Source organism: Bombina bombina, chromosome 12, assembly GCF_027579735.1.
Source record: "Bombina bombina isolate aBomBom1 chromosome 12, aBomBom1.pri, whole genome shotgun sequence".
NCBI classification, from domain to species: Eukaryota; Metazoa; Chordata; class Amphibia; order Anura; family Bombinatoridae; genus Bombina; species Bombina bombina.
In genome coordinates this window covers 803,563-816,719 of record NC_069510.1, presented here as the reverse complement: position 1 = coordinate 816,719, position 13,157 = coordinate 803,563, and the positions used below count along the sequence as shown (strand labels likewise).

The 13,157-nt window shown below is 40.6% G+C and overlaps 1 protein-coding gene across 1 annotated transcript in view; it reads right to left on the bottom strand.

The window, feature by feature from the left end:
* The window catches only part of LOC128643004 (uridine-cytidine kinase 1-A), a 156,284-nt gene extending 143,591 nt beyond the window's left edge, over window positions 1–12,693 (bottom strand). The window contains exon 1 of the mRNA XM_053695923.1: window positions 12,575–12,693. Coding sequence (XP_053551898.1) covers window positions 12,575–12,693 — 119 coding nt within the window. The remainder of the gene's footprint in view (window positions 1–12,574) is intronic.
* Window positions 12,694–13,157: the final 464 nt, after the last annotated feature.

Here is a 13,157-nt window from a genome sequence, read left to right as displayed (position 1 = left end):
TGTCGGACGAGTCCGGCGGATTGAAGTTTACGTCACAAAATTCTACTTTTGCCGGTCTGTAGCCTTTGATAACTAAGGCGAATCACCTCGCCACAAATACGCTGCGGAATTCCAGCGTATTTGAGGTTGACTGCTTGATAACTAGGGCCCCATTGCCGCCTCCTAGTGGTAGGAATGTATATCCCATATGTAACAGGTCGTGTACTCTCGCCACCATAAAAGACAATTAATTTATCAGGTGAAATAAAAAATAAATGTAACGTGAGCAAACTAGTATTTGCTCTTCTAAAAGTACTTAAAGGAACAGTCTACAAACCAGAATTTAATTGTTTCAAAAGATAGATAATCCTTTATTACCCGATTCCCCAGTTTTGTAATAACCAACACAGTTGTATAAATACCCTTTTTTACCTCGTGATATACCTTGTATCTAACTCTCTGCAGACTGCTCCTTATCTCAGTTATATTAATACACATTTTACCTCTGTAATTACCTTGCATCTAACCCTCTGCAGACTGCTCCTTATCTCAGTTATATTAATACACATTTTAACTCTGTAATTACCTTGTAACTAAGCCTCTGAAGACTGCCCCTATCTCAGTTATATTAGATATACATTTTACTTCTGTGATTACTCTGTATCTAACCCTCTGCAGACTGCTCATTATCTCAGTTATATTAATATACTTTTACCTGTGTGATTACCCAGTATCTAACCCTCTGCAGACTGCTCCTTATCTCAGTTATATTAATATACTTTTTATCTCTGTGATTACCCTGTATCTAAGCCTCTGCAGACTGTCCCTTATCTCAGTTTATATTAATATAATTTTTACCTCTGTGATTACCCTGTGTCTAAGCCTCTGCAGACTGCCCCTTATCTCAGTTATATTAATAAACATTTACCTCTGTGATTACCCTGTATCTAACCCTCTGCAGACTGCTCCTTATCTCAGTTATATTAATATACTTTTTACCTCTGTGATTACCTTGTATCTAAGCCCCTGCAGACTGCCCCTTATCTCAGTTATATAATAAACTTTTTACCTGTGTGATTACCCTGTATCTAACCCTCTGCAGACGTGCTCCTTATCTCAGTTATATTAATATACTTTTTACCTCTGTGATTAGCCTGTTATCTAACCCTCTGCAGACTGCTCCTTATCTCAGTTATATTAATATACTTTTTACCTCTGTGATTACTTGTATCTAAGCCTCTGCAGACTGCCCCTTATCTCAGTTATATTAATATACTCTTTACCTCTGTGATTACCCTGTATCTAAGCCTCTGCAGACTGCTCCTTATCTCAGTTATATTAATATTAGTTTTTACCTATGTGATTACCTTGTATCTAAGCCTCTGCAAACTGCCCCCTTTTTTCAGTTATTTTGACAGACTTGCATTTTAGCCATCAGTGCTGACTCCTAGGTAACTCCACATGTGTGAGCACAATGTTATCATATGACACACATGAACTAACACCCTCTAGTGGTGAAAACCGTTCAAAATGCATTCAGATAAGAAGCGGCCTTCAAGGTCTAAGAGATTAGCATATGAACCTCCTAGGTTTAGCTTTCAACTAAGAATACAAAAGAGAACAAAGCTAAATTGGTGATAAAAGTACATTGAAATTTATTTAAAATTACATGCCCTATCTGAATCATGAAAGTTTATTTTAGACTTGACTGTCCCTATAAGAAGAGTCATTGAGGCTGAATTATCAAGCTTCAAATGGAGCTGGATGCCCCTGTTTCCACGCGAGCCTTCAGGCTTGCCAGAAACAGCAGTTATGAAGCAGTGGTTTTAAGCCTGCAGCTCCATAACTGGTCCGCTGCCTCTGAGGCTGCGGTCTGCAATGCGCCCAATCCTATATGATCGGTTGATTGACACCCCTGCTATCAGCCGATTGGCCGCAAATCTGCAGGGGCAGCATTGCACAAGCAGCGTATTATGTTTGGACAGATATTGATAAATTGGTCCCATTGAGTGGTTCTATAAAGAGAAAAAAATTATGCTTACCTATAAATTTATTTCTTTTTTGACACAATGAGACCACGGATCGTCTTAATTACTATGGGAATATCACTCCTGCCCTGCAGGAGGGCGGCAAAGAGCACCACAGAAAAGCTGTTAAATAGCTCCTCCTTCCCTCCCACTCCAGTCATTCGACCGGAAGTCATTTTTAATGACACAATGAGTCCACAGATCATCTTAATTACTAATGGGAATCAATACCCAAGCTAGAGTACATACCGATCATACGGAGGGACAAGACAAGGAACCTAAATGGAAGGCACCACTGCTTGAAGAATCTTTCTCCCAAAAACGGCCTCAGCCGAGGCAAAAGTGTCAAATTTGTAGAACCTTTAAAAAGTGTTGAAGAGATGACTAAGTTTGCAGCCTTGCAAATCTGTTCCACAGAAGCTTAATTTTTGAATGCCCATAAGGAAGCAACAGCCCTCGTGGGAATGAGCGGTAACTCTCGTCGGGAGGCTGCTGTCCAGCAGTCTCATATGCAAAACGTATGATATTCTTCAGCCAAAAGGCAAGAGAAGTAGCTGTAGCTTTCTGACCCTTACGTTTTCCCAAGAAAACCACAAACAAAGCAAAAGACTGGCGAAAATCCCTTAGTTGCCTGCAGATAAAATTTAAGGCACGAATACGTCCAAATTATGTAGAAGTCGTTCCTTCTGAGAAGAAGGGATTAGGACACAAGGAAGGAACAACAATCTCTTGATTAATGTTCCAATCAGAAACAACTTTAGGAAGAAATCCTAATTTAGTATGTAAAACTACCTTATCTGAAATGAAATATAAGTAAGGGGATTCGTACTGTAAAGCTGAAAGCTCTGATACTCTGGCGAGCAGAAGAAATAGCAACAAGAAATAAAACTTTCCAAGATAACAACTTAATATCTAAGGAATGCATAGGCTCAAACAGAGCCCCTTAAAGAACTTTGAGAACTAAATTTAAGACTCCATGTAGGAGTTAACTGGCTTGAACACAGGCCTGATCCTTACCAAGACCTGACAAAAAGATTGTACATCTGGAAAATCTGCCAAACGTCTGTGTAGCAAAATAGATAAGGCAGAAATTTGACCCTAGATGAGGCAGAAATTTGACCCCTTCAGGGAACTTGTCTTAAATCCTGTCTCCAAAACCCTCTTGGAGAAAAGACAATATTCTAGGAATCCTGACTCTACTCCAGGAGTAGTCCTTAGATTCGCAACAATATAGATATTTACGCCATATCTTATGGTAAATCTTTCTAGTTACAGGCTTTGAGCTGAATCATGGGTCTCTATTGCCCGAGTCAGAAAGACCCTGCTTGGATAAAATTAAAATGTTCAATCTCCAAGCAGTTAGTTTCAGAGAAACTAGATTTGGATGATAAAGGGTCCTTGAATTAGAAGGTCCTTCCTCAACGGTAGTCTCCACGGTGACAGAGATGACATGTCCACCAGATCTGCATACCAAATCCATCGAGGCCAAGCTGGTGCAATGAGGATCACGTGAGCTCTCTCCTGCTTGACTCGAGCAATGACCCGAGGAAGAAGAGCAAATGGGAGGAAGTAATTATGTATGCTAGACTGAAGGTCCAAGAACCGCCAAGGCATCTATCAGTTCTGCCTGGGGGTCCCAGGACCTTGACCCCGTACCTCGGGAGCTTGGCATTCTGTCGAGATGCCATGAGATCTAATTCCGGCTGACTCCCACTTGAGATCAAGCTAGAGTCACTTCCGGATGGAGTTCTCCACTCCCCTGATGAAAGGTCTGCCTGCTCAGGAATTCCGCCTCCCAGTTGTCCACCCCTGGATATGGATCGCCAACAGATAGCAAGCATGGGCCTCTGCCCATTGAATTATTTTTGCTACCTCCTTCATAACTAAGGAACTTCTCATTCTCCTCCCTGATGATTGACGTAAGTCACTGAAGTTATGTAGTCCGACTGGAACCTGATAAACTGGGACTGAGGCTAACTGAGGCCAGGCGATGAGAGCATTGAAGATCGCTCTCACTCCAGAATGTTTATGGAAGAACAGACTCTGACTGAGGTCCCAAACTCCCTGAGCCTTTAGGGAGCCCACAGACTGCTCCCCATCCTAGAAGGCTGGCGTCTGTTGTCACAATCACCCAAGATGGCCTGCGAAAGCAGGTACCCTGAGAAAGATGATCCAGAGACAACTACCATTGAAGAAAATCCATTGTCTCCTGCTCCAGTAGAATTCGAGGAGACAAGCCCCCATAATCTCTGTTCCATTGCCTGAGCATGGATAACTGCAGGGGACTGAGATGGAACAGAACAACTGAAGAAGTCCATTGCCGCTACCATCAGCCCGATTACCTCCATGGACAAGTATCGAAGATCTTTGATTTCCTGACCTCTGTCAAAACAATCCTTATTTGTACGGAATCTATTATGATTCCCAAGAAAGTCACCCTTGTTCTTAAGACTAAGGAACTCTTTTACAAATTCCCTTCCATCCGAGAGATCTCAGGAAGAATAACAGCAATTCTTCTTGCTTGTTGTAAGGATGGCACCTGACTAGGATGTCGTCCAGATAGGGTGCCACTGCAATGCCCCGTAACTGAAACACCGCCAACAGAGATCCCAGACTCTTTGGTGTTTGTCCAGAAAGGCAAACCTTAGGAACCTGTGATGGTCCCAGAGAATTGGAACCTGCAGGTACATGTCCTTTAAATCCACAGTTGTCATAAGTTGACCCTCTTGGATCAAAGGGAGAATAGAACTAATAGTTTCCATCTTGAAGGACGGTACTCTGAGGAATTTGTTTAGACTCTTGAGATCTAAAATAGGCCAGAAGGTTCCCTCTTTTATGGGAACCACGAAAAGATGGAATAAAATCCCAGACTCAGTTCCTGATTCGGAACAGGAACTATCACTCCCATGTGGGAGAGGTCTCTTACCCAATGTAGAAACGCCTCTCTTTTTGTCTGGTCTACAGATAATCTTGAAAGCAGAAAACTGCCTCTGGGAGGAAAACTGTTTAACTCTATCTTGTATCCCTGGGACACTATTGCTACTGCTCAGGGATCAGGAACATCTCAAACCCAAGACATAGCTGACTTCTAGGAATGATTCCCCTACTCCAAGACAGATTGGGTCTCCATGAAGGTTTAGACTGTTCCTGCTTGGAGACCAAAGAGGAAAAAAAATTACTCTCTTGTCCCTTTTTGTTTGTTTCCTTTTGTCCAGAGGGAGAAGGAAACCCCTACCTCCCGTAATATCAGAGATTATATCCGTCAAGCCAGGTCCCAACAAGGTCTTCCCCTTGTAAGGAATCGCTAAAAGCTTAGACTTAGAACTTACATCCGCAGAGCAAGACTCTAACCATAAGGCTCTGCGAGCTGGAACAGAGAAACCTGAAATCTTTGCTACCAGTTTGATAACTTAAAGGGAAGAATTCGAAATAAAGGAATTAGCCAATTTAAAAGCTTTTATCCTATCCTGGATTTCATCCAGGGGAGTTTCTGTTCTAGTAGCATCAGACAACGCATCAAACCAATATGCCGTCGCACTAGTGACGGTAGTAAAGTACACAGCTGATTGCCATTGTAAGCCCTGGTGTACATACCTTTTCTAATTTTTGTCCATAGGACCTTTGAAAACACAACTATCCTCAAAGGGTATAGTAGTTCTCTTAGCTAAGATGGAAACTACTCCTTCCACCCTAGGGAAGGTTTGCCCAGCCTCCTTAGCTGAGTCGGCTATGGGAAACATCTTTTTAAATATAGGGGATGGAGAAAAGGTCTCTCCCATACCTTATAACTTACTGGACGCTCTAGGATAGACTACGCCGGTAGTGTCGGAGTCGCCCAGGGTAGCTAAAACCTCCTCAAGTAACAAATAGAGGTATTCAAGCTAAAAAACTGAAAGAAAACAACCTCAGGATCAGACAAAGATATTACTCCGTCTGAGCATTCCCCCTCAGATACTCCCGAAGTATCTTCCTCTTTCAGGTTACAAGGAAGAAACATTCGGAAAAGCAATCACCCTAAATGATTGAAAATATGTCCTCTAGTAATGTTTTCTACCTCGTTGGAAAAACAGATAATGCATGAAGTGCAGAGTAACTCCAGGTGGAGTGTGAGAGGAAGCGCAGGACACTGCATGTGGGCCATACATTTTTGGGACACTATAGGAGAAATATGTGGCATAGTTTGACCATTGTCAACAGACTCCTAAACAGCAAACGTTTTAGAAGAAGTAGGTTCAGAAAAGTGAAATTTTTTAATAAAAATGAACACATAAAAAAACGTTACTGTCTCTTTAAATTTTAAAAAGTAATTTTTTATTTTTGTGTGCAGAAAGAAACTAAAATAGTACACAATTACTGCAGAACCTATCTACACCTCAGATAAACCTTGCTGAGGTGCCCATCTGCCCTTCTAATACCCAAACTTTATTTCAAGCCTTGTTTTTGTGTGCAGAAGGATAATTTAACATAAAAAACGGTACTGCATTTAAACTAATCAAAATAGATCCGGGATGTAGCAATAGCGTTGTCCGGTCCCACTTATATGGAAACATTAAAAATAGTGTGCAGCAGAGACTCTTTCATATGCTCACATAACTGTGTGCAATATGATTACAAAAAAGGTCCGAAACGCATCTGTATCGCTGTCCGGACCCACTTCTCTGTAAATTACCGTTCCGTTTCCAAAATCGGAAAGAGAGAGAAGAGTGCGCAGCCCAACTTGGCGCCACCCGTAGCTCCACCCATCGTGGGCATTACAACATCAAGCTCCCGGTCGCCATTATTATTGTTTAAACAACTATACTACTGGGAGCTAACTGAACCTTAAACAAACCTGGGGGCAAATTTGGCTACCGCTTGTATTGATCGCAGCTTAGCCCAAATATATGTGACCAAATCTTCCACTGAGTCCTTTATCCTCAGCCCAATAAAAGGCCCCCAGAGATAAAGCTACCGATAACCTCAGCCCCAGTGCCTGCTAATAACATGCTGTCACTGAATTCCCTCCTTTTATATATAGGAGTTATATCCCAATTAAATATATCCCAATTAAATAAAGTGCTCCACTTCCTCTGAGATCCTTTACACCGACCCAGAATAAAAAGTCAGCAATTACCTTTAAAATCTGCCAGAAAGCAGGGCAGCTCAGCAGGTTTGAGAGGTCCTCTCCCTCACATAGTCCTGTGAAGAAAGATAAAGCCTGAGTAATCTTACTTAGGCTATCAGAATTAGGGCAGCATCAATGTATGGGAGGCACAGTGAGAATTATGTCCCACAAGTTCCCATTGCTCTAAAGCCACCATTGCTCTACTGAAGAGACTGATATGGACTATGGCTACACCCTAGAACAAAGCAGCACAATCTTGTACTACTTTAAAAATAATAAACTCTTGATAGAAGATCTTTTTCTAACACCTAATTTACCACCTCCTTGCACTTAACGTAGGCATCTTTTACATGATGGTGAGAGTCCATAACATGCGGGATCCAATGCTCAAGTAGTGACGTTGACAGCAGAATATGGTGGGACTAAGAAGTCAAGACTGGTATGTTAACAAGTATTTTAGCCCATGAAGGCCTGCAATACTTTCCACCAAAAGGACAGTTTAGCTGGTACAACTTAGAAGATGTATGTAAATAAAACCAGGTAGGAACTTTGCTAAAATGGTCAAAAGACCCAAGAAGCAGACACGGCTTTAGTAGAATGAGCAGTAATACCCTCAGGAGGTGGGACCTACCCTCAGTTTAATGCTACTAATGTAATAGCTAGAGGCTTATGACCCTTGCTGGGTCCAGAAAAGTAAAAGAGAGCAGAAGAAAGTCTAGAAGACGTGCAAGGAAGTTGTTTCTTAGTATTCTTAAAGGGACAATGCATAGGGCATGCAATTTTAAACAACTTTCCAATTTACTTTTATCACCAATTTCGCTTTGTGCTCTTGGTATTCTGAGTTGAAAGCTAAACCTAGGTAGGCTCATATGCAAATTTCTTAGATCTTGAAGGCCGCCTCTTATCTGAATGCATTTTGACAGTTTTTTTACCACTAGAGGGCGTTAGTTCATGTATGTCATATAGATAACACTGAGCTCACGCATGTGAACTTACCTAGGAGTCAGCACTGATTGGTTAAAATGCAATCTGTCAAAAAAAACTGAAATAAGGGGGCAGTTTGCAGAGGCTTAGATACAAGCGGCGAGATTATGAGTTTTGCGTTAGGAGCTATGTGGTGCTAACGAGCAGTTTATTCTCACCGCTCAATTACATACAGCGCTGGTATTACGGGTTTTTACAAACCCGGCATTAAAAGACAAGAAGTGAGCGTAGAGCAAAATTTAGCTCCATATCTCACTTCAATACCAGCGCTGCTTAAGTCAGCGGTGAGCTGGTTATACGTGCTCGTGCATGATTTCACCAGAGCAATCAATGGGGAGAGCCGGCTGAGAAAAAGTCTAACACCTGCCAAAAGGCAGCGTCAAACTCAGTAACGCAGCCCCATTGATTCCTATGGGGAAACACATTTTATGTTACACCTAACACCCTAACATGAACCCCGAGTCTAAACACCCCTAATCTTACACTTATTAACACCTAATCTGCCGCCCCCGACATCACCCCCACCTGCATTATATTTATTAACCCCTAATCTGCCGCTCCGGACACCGCCTGCCACCTGACATTATACTTATGAACCCCTAATCTGCTGCCCCCCAACATCGCCAACACCCACATTATATTTATTAACCCCTAATCTGCTGCCCCCCAACATCGCCAACCACCCACATTATATTTATTAACCCCTAATCTGCCGCCCCCAACGTCGCAGCCACTATATTAAATTTATTAACCCCTAAATCTAAGTCTAACCCTAACACCCCCTAACTTAAATTTAATTTAAATAAATCTAAATAAAATTCCTATCATTAACTAAATAATTCCTATTTAAAACTAAATACTTACCTGTAAAATAAACCCTAAACTAGCTACAATATAACTAATAGTTACATTGTAGCTATCTTAGGGTTTATTTTTATAGTTTGTATTTATTTTAACTAGGTAGAATAGTTACTAAATAGTTATTAACTATTTAATAACTACCTAGCTAAAATAAATACAAATTTACCTGTAAAATAAAACATAACCTAAGTTACAATAACACCTAACACTACACTACAATTAAATAAACTAAATTAAATACAATGAAATAAATTAAATTAAATTAGCTAAATCACAAAACCCCCCACTAAATTACAGAAAATAAAAAACAAATTACAGATCTTTAAACTAATTACACCTAATCTAATAGCCTTATCAAAATAAAAAAAGCCCCCCCCAAAATAAAAAAACCCTAGCCTAAACTAAACTACCAATAGCCCTTAAAAGGGCCTTTTGCGGGGCATTGCCCAAAAGAAATCAGCTCTTTTACCTGTAAAAAAAAAAAAAAAATACACACAACCCCCAACAGTAAAACCCACCACCCCCACAACCAACCCCCCCCCCCAAAAAAAAAATCAATAAAAAAAACCTAAGCTCCCCATTGCCCTGAAAAGGGCATTTGTATGGGCATTGCCCTTAAAAGGGCATTTAGCTCTATTGTGGCCCAAAGTCCCTAATCTAAAAAATAAACCTACCCAATACACCCTTAAAAAACCTAACACTAACCCCCTGAAGATCGACTTACTGTTCTGAAGACCGGACATCCATCCTCAAGGAAGCAGCAGAAGTCTTCATCCAACTGGGCCGAAGTCCTCAACGAAGCCAGGAGAAGTCTTCATCCAAGCCGGGCGAAGTGGTCCTCCAGACGGGCAGAAGTCTTCATCCAGACGGCATCTTTTATCTTCATCCATCCGACACGGAGCGGCTCCATCTTCGAGACATCCGACGCGGAGCAATCCTCTTCATCCGGAGTCTTCTTACTGAATGAAGGTTCCTTTAAATGACGTCATCCAAGATGGCGTCCCTTAGATTCCGATTGGCTGATAGAATTCTTTCAGCCAATCGAATTAAGGTAGAAAAAATCCTATTGGCTGATTGGATCAGCCAATAGGATTGAGCTCGCATTCTATTGGCTGATTGGATCAGCCAATAGGATTGAACTTCAATCCTATTGGCTGAATGCATCAGCCAATAGGATGTTTTCTACCTTAATTCCAATTGGCTGATAGAATTCTATCAGCCAATCGGAATCTAAGGGACGCCATTTTGGATGACGTCATTTAAAGGAACCTTCATTCAGTAAGAAGACTCCGGATGAAGAGGATGCTCCGCGTCGGATGTCTTGAAGATGGAGCCGCTCCGCGTCGGATGGATGTAGATAGAAGATGCCGTCTGGATGAAGACTTCTGACCGTCTGGAGGACCACTTTGCCCGGCTTGCATGAAGACTTCTCCCGGCTTCATTGAGGATGGATGTCCGGTCTTCAGAACAGTAAGTCAATCTTCAGGGGGTTAGTGTTTTTTTTAAGGGTGTATTGGTGGGTTTATTTTTTAGATTAAGAACTTTGGGCCGCAGTAGAGCTAAATGCACTTTTAAGGGTAATGCCCATCCAAATGCCCTTTTCAGGGCAATGGGGAGCTTAGGTTTTTTTATTTAGGCTTTTATTTGGGGGGTTTGGTTGTGTGGGTGGTGAGTTTTACTGTTGGGGGGGTTGCTTGTATTTTTTTTACAGTTAAAAGAGCTGATTTCTTTGGGGCAATGCCCCGCAAAAGGCCCTTTTAAGGGCTATTTGTAGTTTACTGTGGGCTAGGGGTTTTTATTATTTTGGGTGGGCTTTTTTTATTTTGATAGGGCTATTAGATTAGGTGTAATTAGTTTAACTATCTTGTAATTTGTTTTTTTATTTTCTGTAATTTAGTGTTTTGTTTTTTTGTGATTTAGCTAATTTAATTTAATTTATTTAATTGTATTTAATGTAGGGAATTTATTTAATTGTAGTGTTAGGTGTTAGTGTAACTTAGGTAAGGTTTTATTTTACAGGTAAATTTGTATTTATTTTAGCTAGGTAGTAAATAGTTAATAACTATTTAGTAACTATTCTACCTAGCTAAAATAAATGCAAACTTGCCTGTAAAATAAAAATAAAACCTAAGCTAGCTACAATGTAACTATTAGTTATATTGTAGCTAGCTTAGGGTTTATTTTATAGGTAAGTATTTAGTTTTAAATAGGAATAATTTAGTTAATGATAGTAATTTTATTTAAATTATTTTAAATTATATTTAAGTTAGGGAGTGTTAGGGTTAGACTTAGGTTTAGGCGTTAATAAATGTAATATAGTGGCAGCGACGTTGGGGGCGGTAGATTAGGGGTTAATAAATGTAGGTAGGTGTCGGCGACGTTAGGGACAGCAGATTAGGGGTTAATAATATTTAAATAGTGTTTGCGATGCAGGAGTACGGCGGTTTAGGGGTTAAAATGTTTATTCTAGTTGCAGGCGATGTCCGGAGCGGCAGATTAGGGGTTAACCCCTTAATGACCACAATGTACCCTGTATGTCACTGGTCATTAAGGGTTTTTTCAGGACATAATAGCACAAGTCTAGCAAGAACACGCTATTAATGCACTCCCTCCAGCAGGCTTTGTGGAATAGAGCAGTCTCAACGCTGGTGGCAAGACCACGCTATAAAACAATCAAGTCCCAAAAAAAGGCCAGCGACATACAGGGTACGTCGCTGGTCCTTAAGGGGGTTAATATTTTTATTTTAGTGTTTGCGATGCGGGAGGGCCTCGGTTTAGGGGTTAATAGGTAGTTTATGGGTGTTAGTGTACTTTTTAGCACTTTAGTTATGAGTTTTATGCTACAGCTTTGTAGCGTAAAACTCATAACTACTGGCTTTAAATGCGGTAGGAATCTTGACAGGAGAGGGTGTACCGCTCACTTTTTAGGCCTCCCAGGACAGAATTGTAATACCGGCACTATGCAAGTCCCATTGAAAATAGACTATACGCAATTTCCTAAGTCGATTTGCGGTAAGGCCAAAAAAGTGTGCGGTGACCCTAAGCCTGCAAGACTCGTAATACCAGCGGTAGTGAGAAAGCAGCGTTAGGACCGGCTAACGCTGCTTTTTCAGTTTACCGCAAAACTCGTAATCTAGGTGAAGGTAATTACAGAGGTAAAATGTGTATTATTATAACTGTTGGTTATGCAAAACTGGGGAATGGGTAATAAAAGGATTATCTATCTTTTTAATAACATAATTCTGGTGTTGCCTGTCCCTTTAAGAGCTAGACAAAAATGTACCACAATTTCCAAATTCATTATGTCTGTGGAAAGGAAAAGTTGCAGGTACAAGAGGGAAACGAGCATAATAAGTAGTAACCATCTATTGTTGTTGTACTGTTCCTTTAAGCACTTTGTGACACTAATGGGACTGTTGGCGGCTTAGGGTTGTTGTGCAACAATGTAAAATTTATTTAAAAGGATCATTTGTTTTTCATTAAAAAAAAAGAGCTTGCAATGTTTTCTAAGATGCGTTTTTACATTCTAAGACATAAGGATGGGAGATGTTCTATCCCTTTATAAAGTATCGGTCTTCAGACGCACAGGATACACCACTAGCTCTAACAGAAGGCTCACCTAGAATGTGTAATGAAGTCATACGTAGGAACATCCACCATCTGCGCCTCCACAATATCAGTCAGAGTTCTGAGCATCAGCTCATTATCGAAAGCATCTGGGAACAGAGTGACAAACATAATGACACTATGTCCATCAAATGACAAATATAGATAAACATTTAAAGCTATAATATTGCACTGTCTGCTCACACTCACTGTCACATATGTTATATAGTAATGTACTGTCTGCTCACACTCACTGTCACATATGTTATATAGTAATGCACTGTCTGCTCACACTCACTGTCACATATGTTATATAGTAATGTAAAGTCTGCTCACACTCACTGTCACATGTTATATAGTAATGCACTGTCTGCTCACACTCACTGTCACATATGTTATATAGTAATGTAAAGTCTGCTCACACTCACTGTCACATGTTATATAGTAATGTACTGTCTGCTCACACTCACTGTCACATATGTTATATAGTAATGTACTGTCTGCTCACACTCACTGTCACATATGTTATATAGTAATGCACTGTCTGCTCACACTCACTGTCACATATGTTATATAGTAATGTACTGTCTGCTCAC